Below are 17,902 nucleotides of genomic sequence, written 5' to 3' on the forward strand. Positions count from 1 at the left end.
TAGATTATGAAGCAGAAGAATGAAAACAGAATTTTGGAGGATTTATATGTTCTTCAGTTCGTATCAGGTGTTATAACAATGGAAAGTGATTTGTTTGGCTTTTAATCTTAATTATATTTTCTTAAAATTCTAAGTCTTACATCATGGTCTGGGGGAAAACAAAAGATCTTTAAAATGCTAAAGTTGGGATCTAATAACTCCAAGCTTTCATTTGCATGAAAAAAATGTGTTCATAAACACATCTATTTGAAATCAACTATTTCATTAGTTGATTAATCTACTAATCAACACTAGCATGAGTCTCCATTGTTCTATTGGATGAAGTGACTTGAGCAACTTGTTTTTTAAAATAAAATTGGGAAAAACAAATGGAGGATACACAAAGAACCAAGATACCAAGGTAGGAGGGACAAAAGAAACCACAATTTGGTTTTGGGAAATCTAATTCTTAAACAATGGACACAGTATAGAACCACAGGTATGCTGTCCCTAATGCAGATATTTGTATCAAAGTATTTCCCAAGAACTGCTGCACAACATTTGAAAGTGAGACATGTGAGAATGTGTGATATCTACTGAAAATAGAAAATGCAGCATTATTAGTGGTCCAAGGTTAATACTGAATGATGACATGATAAAGGTTTTATATTTCAAACTACAGAACCTAGGTACTTCTGGGGAAAGTCAGCCTTTAGGAAGAAGAATGGTCAGAACTTGCACCAAAGCAGGAAGCATGCCAAGACAGATGCAAAAACCCGAGGAGTTCTGTCTGCACTGGTGTTTATTTGGGAAAATCTTCTTATACAGAAAATAACAGGGTCAATGGGCAAAAGGAAAGGTCAATGCCAAGCTAGAAAATGTGCCCACTAAAATCAAAGTAAAGGCACCACTGGTCCTTCTGAATACCTATACTTCCTCATCATTATTTCCATGGCAGTGATACTTCATCCTTTGAGTTTAACTGAAAGATGTTTTTTATATAACAAATACTGCAGTAAATAAATATTTAGCACTATAGTCAGGGAAAGCCTGATTTTCAAGAGTTTTTCTACCACATATTGATGCCAATTCACACCATAAAAGGGCTAAAATTCAGCTTTACAAGGTGAAAAAGTTCTGGAAATCTGTTTCACAACAACATGAATATACTCAACACTACTGAATTCTATGCTGAAAAATGTTTAAGATTTTATGTGTTTACTATAATAAAAAGTGTAAATGTAAAAAAAAAAAAAAAGGGAAGAGAGTTCAAGATCCTTGAAAACACTGCATTGTTTTCATTGAAAAGCCTGTTGTCAGAAAAATTTGCAGATACTTTAAACACAAACTAATTTCCACAAATAAGCATCTTTAAAAAACTAACACACGGCTACAGATAGAAATTCTAGTTTATATGCTTGTCAAACAATGACATTGTGCTAAATTATGTGTCTACCAAAGGGTTTATATCAGTTTTACATTTAATACAGATTTCAATTTCAACGTACTAGGCTTGTTTCCTAAAATCAAAAATCTATAATGGGGGTTTAGAGAATGCTAACTGTTCTTAACTCCCTCCTTTGGTTCCATTCTTGTTGCTACAATGACAGAGCAGCAATTTTCCAGACTGCTATTGAAAAGCTCTGCACTCTCTACCCAAAAATTCCTTAAAGAATGACATGATTATTCCATGTTGTTCACAGTCTGTTTCATAAAGAATTTTGCCCAGGCTAGCCCAGAACAAGAAAATTTTATACCACCTATTTTAGGAATGTTAAGTGTCAATGACTCAATGAGCAAAGGCATTCCTAGATTCCTCACTTTTTTGCAATAGTCTAAAGTTTTGAAGGAAATACACCATTTTAATTTTATCTATGTAAATTCTCTCAGGAAATTAATACTTCACTTATTGACTAGCTCCTAAATAAGCAGCAATCTATTTGCAGTTACTAGATTTAGCATTTAAAGACTGGACCAGCCTTACTGACTTCACTTATCACTTAAAATCTTTTTTTTTCCTTACCAAATGTCACCTCTCCATTTCCACTCTTGTCAAACAATTGGAAAGCCACTATGAACATAGAATCTGGAGCACATAAAACAGATTCAAATGCCAAGAACTCTTGATAGGAGATCAACCTGGAATAATATATAAAATATTACTGGTTGGTAAAGAAAGGAAAATATCAGGCATTTAACCTGTCTTTACTATATGCTATAGGGGATAACCAAATAATTAAAAAAGGGAAGTTTCTCTTGACAGAGGTATTCCAGATAATAAAGAAAGAAGGAAGGAATGATAGAATTAGAATACTACCCTTTTGTGAATCCCTAATAAATGAATGGACCTGGGCAATAAGCAATCACTCCTAAAATCACAAAAAGAGAAAGAACTAGACCAAAAATAACTAAACCTGAAGCTAAGAGTCTCTAGATCATAGAGTGATCTCTATGTGTTTAACCATAGTGTTTAACAGGACCATTTTAAGCTAGATAATTCTTTGTTGTGGGGGCCTCCTGGACAATGTATCATGTCTAGCAGCAACCCTGGCCTCTACCCACCAAACTGCAAATTGCCAACACCCAAGTTGAGACCCACTGCTTTCCATGTAATCAATTTACAGAAAATACAAAGGACAAAGGAACATGTTAAACATCACCACAGAAACACAATCAGCATAAGTGCAGACTGGAGGAAACTGTAGGATGAACATTCTGTACTTGTAAAAAAACAAAAACAAAAATTTCTAAAAAATTTTTGAAAGAAAATATGGAGGAGAACTTTGTTAAAGACCTAAAAGATACAGTAATTAGTTATAAGATACAGATCTTATTTGGATTCTGATTTAAATGAAGAAAAAGTTTTTAATTTATGAGAAAATTAGTAAATGATAATAATTATATAACAAATGCTTGGTGATATTAAGAAATTGATGTTAATGTTTTTGAGGAGGTTTGTTCTGCTTTTGTAATTTTTCTTATCTTTTTGAGACATACACAGATATTTACAAACAAAATATGTCATCTGGAATTACTCCAAAATAATCCACAGGATGAAAGAGTGGAAAGAGGCATAAATAATACTAATTTAATAATTATTTTAATAATTACTAAAACTCGGTGATGAGGATATTGAATTCACTACACTAGTTTGTTATTTATGTTTGAAATGTTGGTATTATATTTTTTAGGGGCACCAGGGTGGCTCAGTTAAGCATCCAGCTCTTGGTCTCAGCTCACAGGTCTTGACCTCAGGGTGATGAATTCAAGTCCTGTGCTGGGCTACACGCTGGGCATGGAGCCTATGTAAAAAAAAATTTTTTAAGAAAATACATTTTTTTTTTTTAAAGATTTTATTTATTTATTTGACAGACGGAGATCACAAGCAGGAAGAGAGGCAGGCAGAGAGAGAGGAGGAAGCAGGCTCCCTGCTGAGCAGAGAGCCCGATGCGGGGCTCTATGCGGGGCTTGATCCCAGGACTCTGAGATCACAACCCGAGCCGAAGGCAGCGGCTTAACCCACTGAGCCACCCAGGCGCCCCAAGAAAATACATTTTTTAAAGGAAAATTCAAAACAAAAGGGAGGAAAACTAAAACATACTGAGTCCTAGAATACTCAGAGTTATGAAATTAGCCAGTGGCCAAAATTACACTAAAATTGTCTTCAATGATCTTTTTGGGGTGGGGGGGCATGAGTGGGAGTGGCCGGTGCACAGAGAGAGAATCTCAAGCAGGCTCCTCACGCAGCACAGAGCCCAACCTGGGGATCACACTCACAACCCCAAGATCATGACCTGAGCTAAAATCAGGAGGCAGACACTTAACCAGCTGAGCTACCCAGGTGCCCCACCTTCAATGATCTTATCATAGAGCCAGTATATGCTACTGTAGAGTCATCTTTCACAGCAAGCTTGCTGCAAAGATTCCACACTCTGTTGCTGCTATTGGGAAGTGACTAGTATCCAAGTAAAAGCATTATAAGAATCTGTTTTTAGTGCTCGCTTCAGCAGCACATATACTAAGAATCTGTTTTTATAAATATATAATACATACACTTATTTATTTACTTATTTATATTAGTAATGGTGCTGACTTTTATTCTCAAATGGCCTGGTTTGGGCAACACATTTACAGTCACACTATAGAAAGGAGCAGACCTAATCTTTAATGTCTCCTAGCCCCTCAGGATCTGATCTCTGCACACAGTCCCCTTGTTCTCTGCACTCCAGCCCACTCATTCTTTTTTTTTTTTTTTTTTTTTTTGACAGAGAGAAACACAGCAAGAGAGGGAACAGAAGCAGTGGGAGGGGGAGAAGCAGGCTTGCCACCAAGTGGGGAGCCCAATGTGGTGCCTGATCCCCGGACCCCTGGATCATGACCTGAGCCGAAGACAGCCGCCTAACGACTGAGCCACCCGGGCGCCCCTAACACATTCATTTTTAATCCATGCTCCTTTCACTCAGGACCATCACTCAGCATTTCATTCTACTTGGAATTATTCCACCATCTCCAAACTTTCGTCCATTTAATCCGTACCCATCTTTACATAGCTCAGCTCAAATATCGTTTCCTCAAGAGAACCGTCTCAGAGTTCCCAGATGACTTTACATACCCTTCACACCCCTAGAGCAACACACTGTACATTTTCAGAGCCCCTTGTAAAACTTTTATTGGAGTAATTACATAATTCATTGTTTAAAGTCTAATGCCCAGGATGCCTGGGTGGCTCAGTTGGTTGAGCGTCTGCCTTCAGCTCAGGTAATGATCCCAGGGTCCTGGGATCAAGTCCCACACTGGGCTCCTTGCTCAGCGGGAGCCTGCTTCTCCCACTGCCAGCTCTGCTGGCTGCTCCCCCTGCTTGTGCTGTCTTTCTCTCTCTCTGACAAATAAATAAATAGAATCATTAAGAAAACAAAATAAAATAAAAAATAAAGTCTAATTTCCTACAAGAAGATAAGCTTGTCACAGAGCACAGTGTTGATTCAGGATAGGAACTTATAAATATTCTTGAATAAACTCAATTCAGAATACAAGACTTTTTAGAGAGCCATATTTCTCAACACAGTATTAGGAATGACTGACTACAATTTACATTTTACTTTATGGCCCCACTCATTAAAGACATATTTTACATTCAAAGTTTCATCTTCTATTAAATAAAATACTTTGAAATATGTTTAATTTACACAAGTTACATCATATCCAAAGCAATGGTGTATTCTATGCCTTTTCCCTTTATTGAGGAAAAGGCCTTGTGGTGGTATTGTTCAGGACATTAAAGGTGATGACCTCACTGCGCCCCTGATGAAGAATCTTTGGTGAAATTAGGAGCTTGAATGCTTAATGAATCCTGGGAAGAATAATAATCAAACTGTTTACAAGTCACGTGTCATAATACACTCTATGCTTTGGTGTACTAAAAACTATGATAAAACTCAAAAGTGTAGCTATCATTACAGAAATTCTAGAGCAATAAAAACAAATGAAGTTATAACATATCAAGTATCATCATTATACACCCTGAAAAAGCAATGAGTGGTATGTGGCTTTAATAAGATTATATAACACAAATGAAATAATGATATAAAGGGGGAGTTAGAGAAGGCCCTTCATTTTCTACAGTATGTATTTCTGAAATGTTTGAAATTTTTATTATTTACCTTATTTCTTTTGATTATAAGAGTAATGTTAAGAAAAAAAAAAAAGTAACTAGGCTGACAATGGATTAAAAAACAAATCCATCTTGGCTTTTCTGAAACAGCCTCAGGAATCTAAATCAAAAATACAATCACCCTGGGGCTCCTGGGTGGCTCAGTGCGTTAAAGCCTCTGCCTTTGGCTCAGGCCATGATCTCAGGGTCCTGGGATCGAGCCCTACATCAGGCTCCTTGCTCAGCGGGGAGCCTGCTTCCCACTCTCTCTCTCTCTGCCTGCCTCTCTGCCTACTTGTGATCTCTCTCTGTCAAATAAATAAAAAACATCTTTTAAAAAAAAGATTTAAAAACATACAATTACCCTGAAATACAGAATATGTAGCTTTCAAACACATTTTATACTCAATAGCACAACTTACTGTTTTTAGGAGAAAAGTTAGAAGACTTTTTCCTTAACTAGCAAAGGTTATAAACAGTTGGCTGGCAGACAGAATTTGGACCACACATGTTTTCTTTGGCATGCAAAGTATAATTTTTTTAGTTACATTAGTTGCCAACATTAAGAAATCTTAAGTACTTCACACAAATATCCAGTTTTCTGGTTTCTCTTATTAAACTGCAAGCGTGGGCAACAGTTTTCTCTCCAAAGTAGCACAGCTCCCTGGAGCCAAAGCAGAAGCTGCCTCTTCACAAGACCAGGGCCCATTGGTTATCTAACTCCATCCCTGTGGACCCCCACATAGTTTTCCAACTAAGTAGACCTTTGTCTAAAATATAAAGTCTGCAGACTCTAAATATCTACATTTCTTAGGGTGCCTGGGTCAGGCTCAGTTGGTTAAGAAGGTATTGGGGAGGACGCCTGGGTGGCTCAGTGGGTTAAGCCTCTGCCTTGGGCTCAGGTCACGATCCCAGGGTCCTGGGATCAAGCTCTACATCAGGCTCCTTGCTCAGCAGGGAGCCTGCTTCTCCCCTGCCTGCCATTCCCCATGCTTGTGCTTGCTCTCTGTCTCTCTCTCTCTCTCACTCACTCACTCGGTCAAATAAATAAATAATATCTTAAGGAAAAAAAAAAGAGAAAGAGAAGGTATTAGGGGAATACATAACCAATCCTCAATACTCACAGGTACCTTTGTTACATGGAGCAATTTTTTTGAAGAAAGGTTAGTTAAGAAATACAAAAGCAGGGGCCCATGGGTGGCACGGTCGGTTAAGCGTCTAACTCGGGTCCTGATCCAGGTAAGATTCAGCCACCACTACCCCTCCCAACCACCTTCTGCACACTGCTTGAGCCGCTTCCCTCTCCCTCTGCCCTTCCCCACCACGCTTGTGCCTCTCTCTCTCAAATAAATAAATCTTAGAAACACAAAACCATCAGCAACTTAAAAATAAGTAACTTCGACTCTTAATCTCACAAAACAAACTGAGGGTTGCTGGGGGGAGAGGGGTTGGGAGAAGGAGGGTGGGGTTATGGACACTGGGGAGGGTTTGTGCTTTGGTGAGTGCTATGAAGTGTGTAAACCTGGCGATTCACAGACCTGTACCCCTGGGGATAAAAATATATTCTATGTTTATTAAAAAAAAAAAAAGAGGGGCACCTGGGTGGCTCAGTGGGTTAAGCCGCTACCTTCGGCTCGGGTCATGATCTCAGGGTCCTGGGATCGAGCCCCGCATCGGGCTCTCTGCTCAGCGGGGAGCCTGCTTCCCTCTCTCTCTGCCTGCCTCTCCATCTACTTGTGATTTCTCTGTGTCAAATAAATAAATAAAATCTTAAAAAAAAAAAGAATGAAATCTTGCTATTTACAATGAAATGGATGGAGCTAGAGTATATAATACTAAGTGAAATACGTCAGAGAAAGACAAATACCATATGATTTCACTCATGTGGAATTTAAGGAACAAGACAAATGGACAAGGGGAAAAAGAGAGGCAAACCAAGAAAGACATTCCAGACTGTTGGTTACCAGAGAGGAGGGCAGTTGGGGGATGGGTTAAATAGGTGATAAGGATTAAGGAGTGCGCTTATCAGTGATGACCACTCAGAAATATATAGAATTGTTGAATCACTATATTGTACATCTGAAAGTAATATATTACTAAGTTCACTATACTGGCATTAAAATAATATACTTAATAAAAAATGTCATGGTGGTATTAAAAAAAAAAGTCACTTCATATTATTCAGCCTTAAAAAGGAATGCAATTCTGATTCATATATGCTGTAACATGGGTGAAAACAAAAGACTAAGCAAAAGTAACCAAACACAAAAGGGCAAATATTACATTACTCAATTTATATGAAATACCTAGCATAGTCAAACTCATTAAAAACAGAAAGGAGAAGAATCAATGAAACAAGATGGGATTGGGAGGGAGACAAACCATAAGTGACTCTTAATCTCACAAAACAAACTGAGGGTTGCTGGGGGGAGGGGGTTTGGGAGAAGGGGGTGGGATTATGGACACTGGGGAGGGTATGTGCTTTGGTGAGTGCTGTGAAGTGTGTAAACCTGGTGATTCACAGACCTGTACCCCTGGGGATAAAAACATATGTTTATAAAAAATAAAAAATTAAAAAAAAAAAATTGGAAGAAATACATTAAATGAAAAAAAAAAAAAACAGAAAGTAGAATAGGGGTTACTAGGGCCTGGGTACTGTGACAAAACAGGGACTCACTGTTTAATAGGTATGGAGTTTCAGTATGAGAAGAGGAAAAAATTGGTGGTGATGGATGGTGATGACGGTAGTAGAACAATATGAATGTACTTAATGCCACTGAACTGTACACTTAAAAATAGTTAAAATGTATTTCATTTTTTATTATCTATATATTATCTATATGTTATTTTTACATTTAATTGTATATATTATATATATTATTATATTTTATTTTAATTTATTATATTATATATTTTATTATATATTTTGTTTTATTATATATTTTATTATACATATTTTATATACTTTTAATTATGTATTTTAATTTTATTATATACATTTTGTTATTTTATTATATATATTTTATGTCTATTATACATTTTATATTTTATATTTTATTATATTTTTATTTTATATCTATTTATTTTATTACATATTTTTATTTTGTTATGTATTTTTATTTTAGTATATATTTTATTATATGCATTTTATAATAATATTTTAATACAATACTTTTTTTATTTTATTATATATATTTTAATATAATAAAAAAGCCATCTGAAATTACCCAGGTTTATGTATTTATCAAAATTCTGCAAATGTATCTTTAAGTTTTATATTTGTCACTGTCTGTAAATTTTACATCTAAAGAAATCACTCAAATACTGAAATCCAGTTAATAATATGCATGCTGAAATATTTAAAGAATATCAATGTTTGTAATTTACTTTGGAATGTGTGAAAAAATAAGATGGATGGACAGAAAAATAGAGGGATATACGAAAAAGGAAGCATAGAAAAATGTTAATGGTAGAATATGTTAGGTATATAAGTGCACATTGTAAAATTCTTTCAACTTTCCTGAATATTTGAATTTTCAGTATAAAATACTGGGAAGAAGTAAGGGGTTCAGGGCATGGACCACTTTGTCTCTCTGATATGCCCCTTATCAATTTTTAGCCCATAGGCATTTTATACCACATGATAATGTAACAGTACTTTTCATAAAGCAAGAAATAGCCTATTTATCTGTGAACATGAAGCAAACATGTTCCAGAATAATTTTGAAGGCTCTACTCCCCATATCCTGCAATGAATTCCCTATTGTTAGAAGGTCTTAACCAAGACTTAAGCAGAGCAAATGCAAACCACAAGCCACTAACTGGGGTGAAGAAACCATTGCTTAGTTCATACTTTAATAAATGGTTTGTTCTCTTTTAACGAGGATGAGGGGGCACCTTCAATTTTTACAATAACTACTGCTTGACTTTTTACAAAAAACATATATTCTTGTTATAACTCCAAAATAATGCATTTTATGAATTGGATGTTTTAAAATTTTTCTACAAAGTTCCTTTTAAATTTACCAAATGGAAACTAATCAAATTTTGTAATATTAATATGGTAATTCTGCAATTTTTAGAACAACCAAGATTTCTCCATAAAAGATTTTTCTATATGCATGAAGAATACTTTTACTCTTGGAGCACCAACTGGTACAGTCAGTAAAGCATCTAACTCTTCCTTTTGGCTTGGGTCATGATCTCAGGTGGTGATGTGGAGCCTTGCATCTGGCTCCGCACTCAGTGGGGAGTCTGCTTGGGATTCTCTCTCCCTCTGCTCCTTATTGCCCCAATCTCCCGGCCACCCAGTGCTCTCTCCCTCTCTGTCTCTAAAATCAATCTTTTTTAAAAAATACATTCTTGGGTGCCTGGGTGGCTCAGTGGGTTAAGCTGCTGCCTTTGGCTCAAGTCATGATCTCAGGGTCTTGGGATCGAGTCCCGCATCGGGCTCTCTGCTCAGCAGGGAGTCTGCTTCCTCCTCTCTCTCTCTCTGCCTGCCTCTCTGCCTACTTGTGATCTCTCTCTGTCAAATAAATAAATAAAATCTTTAAAAAAAAATACATTCTTATATGTATGTAGAACATTAAAGGAAAACAGTTGTGAAAAACAGAGAGAAAATAATAGTTTTATACATTAGAGGAGAAGAGAGCCTCCAGAAGAAATTCCGACTAGAGCTAAATATAGAAACTACAATTTCAGAAGTTAGTTTCAAACAAGCAACTGTCTAAACATTTAAGATCAGATCACACAATAATAGTTCCCAAAATGTGCATCTGATGCATGAAATCATTTTGCTTTTCATTATACAACCCCATCTTCAAAGTTTAAGCCACAATCTCACAAATACTTGGCTAATAGCCTTTACTTTTAGACAACCCATCATGCTATTTATACCACATAATGTTGCTTCTACATGGCTTTGCACAGCGAACTCTTATATCAAAACCACTACTGCTTATTTGACTATCTATTTGAGCAAAGGAAATGGGGAAGAGGAAAACGGGCAGTTTACATGCTAAGAAAACATGGAACAGGGGGTGGGGGAGCCCAGAGCACAAAAAGGTATGGTATTCACTGCTCTTAAACCTGCTTTTCCCACTTATTAACTAAATCACTTAGACCTGCCTATATTAGTTCTATTAATTGAGATTGGGTCTTGGGTAATTAGAAACAATGTTATGTGATGCTATTTCAAATTATCTGTACCTATAAGATTCTCATCGAACAACTACAATAGAGTTGCCTACATGGAACAGTCAATTAAGTGTCTGCCTTCGGCTCAGGTCATCATCCCTGAGTCCCAGGATTGAGCCCTGCATTGGGTTCCTTGCTCAGCAGGGAGTTTGCTTCTCTCTCTGTCCCTCATCCCACTCATATGCTCTCTCTCAAATAAATCTTAAAAAAAAAAAAAACGTGGGGGAGCATGTGTGGTTCAGTCGGTTAAGCGTCTGCCTTCCATTCGGGTCATGATCCGGGGGTACAGGGATGGAGCCCTGCTTTGGGCTCCCTGCTCAGCGGGAAGCCTGCTTTTCCTCTCCTAGTCCCCCTCCTTGTGTTCCCTTTCTCACTGTGTCTCTCAATGTCAAATAAATAAATAAAATCTTTAAAAACAAACAAACAAACAAACAAACAAAAAACCTACAATAAAACCAAGAAATATCTCCCAGGGCTATAAAAAAAGAAATACCGGTTGCATTACTCTATTCTTTCATTACTGCTCTGAGTAAAGGAGTGAGAAACAGAAAGTAGGGGGGGAATAAAGAACACTAAAAAAAAAAAAAAGATCGTAAGAAGGAAAATGGACTAAAAATTAAGAGAATTTTGTGTTACTGGGCAAATCAACCTACCTCTCTTGATCTCATTTTCCTTAAATGTTAAACGAGCAAGGGCTGACTACTTGGAATAAATTAAACAATATCAAAGCTTTTGATTCTCTTGAATTGCAAGTATTAAAGAAACATTAACCAGGATATCTAAACGTTTTTGAATTCATAGACACCCCCCTCCTGAAAACCTAGGGTTTCTCCCCAGAAAAATGAAGATATAAATTCACTCTTTTTGCATTATATTTCAGCAAGTTCAGGAACCCCTGAAGACAAGCCATGAATACAAGTTTAAGAATTGCTGTGTTTCAGGGTGTTGGTTGGCTCAGGTCATGATCTTAGTTAGGGCTGTGAGATCAAGCCCTGCCTAAGATTCTCTTTCTCCCTCTCCCTCTGTCCTACTCCCTCTCTTAAGGAAAAAAAAAAAAAAAAAGAATTGCTGTGCTTCTAGAAAATTCCACCTTTCTCTGCTTTTAGAAATAATCTAATGTTTCATAAACTCATTTAATTTTTAGGATCTAACTCTTGGCATCAGATTTCCTACCCAATCCCAATTTGACTCACTCCAAAGAGAGGAAAACAGGAAAATTAAAAAGTTTCTAAAATCTGAAATAGGGGCACCGGGGTGGCTCAGTCACTAAGCATCTGCCTTTGGCTCAGGTCATGATCCCAGGGTCCTGGGATCAAGCTCCACATTGGGCTCCCTGCTCCTTGGGGAGCCTGCTTCTCCCTCTCCCACTCACCCTGCTTATGTTGCCTCTCTCGCTGTGTCTCTCTCTGCCAAATGAATAAATAAATTCTTTAAAAATAAATAAAATAAAATCTGAAATAAAAAAGATTTACTGTTGAAGGGAAGGGGGGAAAAGGTTTACCTTTTACAAAGAGAAACAGGTTTGTTTTTAAGTGAACATTATCAACATTATTTGATACACTTCACTAGCCAAAACCCATCTTTGATCTACTCTGGCAGCTTAAACCCTTGGTTCCACTCAACTACATTAACGATGCAACTGAGTCTGGGAGAACCACATGAGGCATCAAAAAAAAATACACTTACTGAGATGGACCAGAGCAGATGGTCACAAACGAAGCATCTGGAAAGATACGGGTACTCTGAAAGCAGGTCTCAGGTCAAATTAATGACAATAAATACTCTCATAATTTCTTAAAAGATCTAAGTGTGTATGTTACCTTTAAAAATTTTGAAGACTGAATTCTGATTAAAAATACCTTTCATACATATTATTGCCTAATCACTACTGAGAAATCCAATGACTGAATACCCCATAGTAACTTACCAGCTAATTTGACAAATCTTTTCGTCAAATTTCGACAAAATTTATTTATTTACTTATTTAAGTAATCTCTACGCCCAATGTGGGGCTTGAACTCATGACCCCAAAATCAAGACTCTCATGCTCTACTAACTGAGCCAGCCAGTTTGACTTTTTTAGAGGCAAGCCACAAAAAGTATGTAAGTTCCCCAATATCTACTATTGATAAATTATATAAAATCTTTATTTAAGCTAGAAAATACTCATAGCAGACCTAATGCACTATACCAGGTTCTGTGGGAAAACACAAATAAATACAATACTAATGCTGGACTCAACTCAGATACCAACATTTCTAGTTTAACAATTACAGTAGTTTCCTAAATGTATTTCACTGCATGTAAGTCTCGCCCTACTCCAACCTACCATTTTTCTAAAAATCTGATCATTCTGTGGTAATAGAAATAACTTTTAACAACTCCTCATTAACTAGTTTTTCACACAACTACCTCTACAAGTAGGAGAAAGAACCTGGGCCTTTGAAGGCCTGAGGATGTAGCCTGGAACTCACAAAGCATGACAAAATTCTCTTTATAATTCATAAAAATAATCCATTTGCTCTGTAGTAGCATATTTGATTTTAATATAAAAATGGTGAGCTTTTCCCCCTGAGTAAACTGACACTGCAGTAAGATGCACCTTGCTATTTTTGTGTCTGCACAAACCCCTATACTGCCAGGCTAAAAATATTTCCAAGACTAAGTCACGTGCCTTCGGGACACAGTCAAAGCTTAGCACAGAAGGTCCCCAGTTCCACTCCAGCCACAACTCCAACAGCAGCAAAGCAACACCACAGCCAAGGTACACACAATACAACTTCCCCAATGTCACTCCCCAAAACACATACACACGCAGGCGCACACATGCACACTCTCCTTGATGTTTCACACCACTGCTGTTCCCTTTCCTAGAACAGACCTACTTATCAGACCACTAGCAACTCCCCGTTCATCTTGCCAGATTTCACTCAAGTATCACCTCATCCATAATGCTGTCCTGATCACCCAAAACAGAGTTAACCCTGCTTTCTTGGGTGTCCTTTGTAACTTTCATATACTTCTATTACAGCACCTCCTTCCCAAAGTATTATTTTCTTTGTTTATGTATCCTCTTTCTCACTAGGCCATGAGTTTCTTCTTAAGGCCAAGAACCCCGTTTTATTTATGCTCATATTACTAAGGTGCGACAGGGCCTGGCTAATGGTGTTTTCAATAAGTGGTTGTCAAATAAATGAGTAGACAGATGAATAAATACCACCCTCTAAATTCCTCCTTGATTTATTCTTCTTCGTAGCACTTGTAACCTAACATGCTCTAGTTTACTTTTAAATTTGTATTTACTTTTGCATTTATCAGTTCGCTCAGTGGTGTAATTCTAGGACTTAGAACATTGTCTAAAACATAGTAGATATTCAATATTTTTTGTATGAAAGAAAGAAATACACTTAGTTATCTGAAAACCATTCTGTTCAGATTCAATATAAAATACAGTTAAAAAAAAAACACACACACAAGAAAAAAATGCTAGTTATGCCAAATCCTTGATAATGGCAGCAAGTGACACTTTTTATAAACTTCTAAGAAAAAGATACGGTTTATAAATTCCAGATGGTCATAGGCAAACTTAGCGTTTACTATTTTTTAGTAAGATATTGCAGAACATTCATTTTCAAAAAATGTATTAAGGTTCTTACCCATCCTTGGTTTGATCAGCTACTCCTGCCAAGAGCTGCACAATCTTCGGATTGCTATTTGGATCATTATACAGTCCAAGATAACGCTGCACAAAGTCCTCTGGGGTCATGTAATGTTCTCCATCGACCTCAGTACTGGCATACTAAAAAATAAATAATGTATACTTAAAAATTAAAATTATTTAACATCAGCTTGTAGCCAAAAAAAAATATTCTGTGAAAAGGTAAATTAAAGGCCAGTATCAAAATCATAATAAAGATAACAAATGCAGGACTTTTTTCTGGATAGTGAAAAATACTCAGAGGCTGATTTAAGAGCATTAGCAAAGTACTGATACAGGCTATAACATGGGCAAACCTTGAAAACATTGTAAGTTATAGAAGCCAAACACAAAAGGCCACAGACTGTATGATCCCTTTTACAAATGAAATGTCCACAATAGGCAAATCCACAGTGACAGAAAGCAGAGGCATGGTTGCCAGGAACTGGAAGGAGGGAGAAATGAGAGTAACTGCTTAAACATATATGGGGTTTCTTTGTGGGGGGGGGGGGGACGGCAATGAAAATGTCCTGGAATTAGATGATGGCAATGGCCACACAACACTGTAAATATACTAAACAATACTGCACTGCAAACTTTAAAATGGTTAAAATGGTGAATTTTGTTATGTGACCTTTTTTCATCAGAACATATAATGCTTGAGAAGAAATATGAGAAAGACGAAGAAAGGTGAAAGGGCAGCTGAGGTGACCAAGACCTGAGAGTGAGAAGATGACACCTGCAGACTCCTAGAGGCTTTCCACCCCAACAGCAATGAGCTGGGGGCGGGAGGTGGAGGGTGGAGGGGTGCAGGACAAACTACTAAACCTTAGAAAGTAAAATGAATAAGAAGAGCATGACAAAGAAGACCTTCCATCATAGGTATTTGTTCTATGCTCCAATAGCTGAAAAAAAGAAACAAAAATATTCTTCTTTTATGTGATTAATTTTTACAAAGAAAAAAATAATACCTGCCTATCAAATAAATACCTCATTATTTTAAGGGTTTTATATACTATGGCATGATCAAACATAAAGAACCAAAGTTCTCCTCTTTTGGGTTGCAGCTGACCAATTTAGCTACTTCAATCAAATATCAAAGCAGTAATATCAGAAAATTTCCCAGAATTGAAGAATACAAACACTCACTAAATTGCCAAACTAAGTGCCAAAAAAACAAAACAAAACACAACAAGACAAAAAAACCCATGCCAGGACCTGGCCCATCATCATAAAATTACAGAATACCAGAATAAAGAGAAAATCCTGAAAGTTTTCAGAGACCAAAAAAAAAAAGGTCACTTATAAAGAATTATGAATCACAAGCATCAATGATTCCTCAACAGAAACACTGACAGCTTAAAGACAGTGCAGTAAGACCTTGAAAATTCTAAGGAGTTCCAGCCTAGATTTCTAAACTGAGCCAAACTTTCAATCAGTTTTAAGAGTAGGTTAACAGTACTTTGAGGGGTGCCTTACTTAGCTGGGCTTACTCGGTTGGGCTTATTCAGAGGGCTTACTCAGTTGGGCATTTGACTCTTGGTTTCAGCTCGGGTCATGGTCTCAGGGTCATGAGATCAAGTCTTACGGCCAGCTCGGTACTCAGCAGGCAGGCTGCTTCTCTCCCTCTCCTCTGTCCCTCCCCTTGCTCATGCATCTCTAAAATGGATAAACCTTTAAAAAAATAAGTAAATAAAAATAAAAGTACTTTGAGATATCCATGTTCTCAATACTTCTTTCTCCCATCGTGTACCTTCTCAGGAAGCTATAGAAGCATTTACTCCATCAAAAAGAGGCATGAACCAAGTCAGAGGAAGATGTAGGATCCAGGAATCAGCTGATCCAACCCAGGAAAGTGGCCAAGAGAAATCCCCGGACAAGAACTGTGCTGCAGGCCTCTAGAGTCCATGGTCCTGGCAGGGAGCAGACAAAGGACTCCAAGAAGGAAAGCCACTGGGAAAAATGGAGTGTTAAATTACCCAAGGCATTTGGCTATATGGAAAATAACATTGGGAGGAATATTAATCTTTGTTCAAATGTCATCTTCTCAATGAGATCTACTCTTATCACCCTATTTAGTATTATAACCCATGCCTGCACGAATATTCCCAGTTCCCCTTATGTTGCTCTTCTTTTCTCCTTGGCACCTATCACTTTGTGATAAAGTACATACTATGTACTTTACATCTTTATTAAGTTTATTGCTTATCTCCCAACAAAGGAAGGAATCTTTGTCTAGTTCTAGTTTTTTTCTTTGTCTAGTTTGTATAGATTGTCTGTTCACTGCTGCATCCCAAGCACCAAGAATAATGGCACACTGTAGGCATTCAGTAAATATTTGTTAAACTAATGGATTGGTATTAGGTACACAAATTGCTAAGTAAATAAAAAGTTAGGTAATTTTTAACTCTATGAGAAAGTAAATTATGAAAAGGTATTTTTGTTGCACCAAAACAGGAAGTAGGGGTGCCTAGGTGGCTCAGTTGTTAAATGTCTACCTTTGGCTCAGGTCATGATCCCAGGGTCCTGGGATCGAGCCCTGCGTCTGGCTCCATACCCAGCGGGTAGCCTGCTCCTCCCCTCTCCCACTTCCCCTGCTTAGGTTCCCTCTCTCACTGTGTGTCTCTCTGTCAAATAAATAAATAAAATCTTAAAAAAAAAAAAAAAAGTAAATATAATACATGACTTGGTTCAAAATAAATAGTGTTTATACTCATAATAATATAGATACAAGTATTAATTACAATGATAAACATACTGAGAGGAATGGAGGGAGAAGGAAGGAGGATGTATAAGGAAGTCCTCAACTACTATCATGGGAAGTCAGTAATGTCTCGAAATAGCAATATAGAAACATGAAGGGGAATACCAAAATAAATAGCTAAGAGAAGTGGTTGCTTCTGGGAAACAAGACAGGGATGGAAAGGATCAAAGCAAAGGACTATTGGTTTGCTTTTTGGTTAAGTGTTTCAAATATTCTCATTTGTGATTCTGACTAAACCAAGCAACCAGCTCTTTCAACAAGGAAAAAATTAAATAAAAAATGTTTCTTTTGTCATATTCTGAAACACACCACAGAGGCTATTACAGCCAATGCTTTGTTACCCTGCGCAAGAAGTAGTCCAAGGTAGACATGTTTTTAACCAGCTTGTACTACCAAAAACACCTAACAAATATCACCTCAAAATAAAGTCATGTTTTTCTACATACTATAATAGTGAGTGGATTCCACCAATTCCCATCAACTACTTGTTTTGCTCTTTGTTCTTCAATGTTCTTCAAATTCTGACATGTTTTACCAAAATCAGAAAACCACAGCTAAGAATAGGATAGGCAGCAGTGGGGAAAGGCACAATGTCAGGAAGACTACTGCAACTGAA

The 17,902-nt window shown here is 37.0% G+C and overlaps 1 protein-coding gene across 4 annotated transcripts in view; it reads right to left on the reverse strand.

Annotated features, from left to right (window-relative positions):
• Positions 1–17,902, reverse strand: part of SLC25A12 (solute carrier family 25 member 12) — a 198,758-nt gene that overhangs the window by 66,922 nt on the left and 113,934 nt on the right. For 2 of the 4 annotated variants that reach the window (XM_032355945.1, XM_032355942.1), the window contains exons 3-4: positions 14,482–14,624; positions 2,003–2,118 (exon numbers count right to left, since the gene is read on the reverse strand). In XM_032355945.1, coding sequence (XP_032211836.1) covers positions 2,003–2,118; positions 14,482–14,624 — 259 coding nt within the window. Of the gene's footprint in view, positions 1–2,002; positions 2,119–12,511; positions 12,549–14,481; positions 14,625–17,902 lie in introns of those variants that run through there. The other 2 variants (XM_032355943.1, XM_032355944.1) reach the window with 2 other exon arrangements.

The sequence above is a fragment of the Mustela erminea genome, chromosome 8, assembly GCF_009829155.1.
Source record: "Mustela erminea isolate mMusErm1 chromosome 8, mMusErm1.Pri, whole genome shotgun sequence".
Taxonomy (NCBI): Eukaryota; Metazoa; Chordata; class Mammalia; order Carnivora; family Mustelidae; genus Mustela; species Mustela erminea.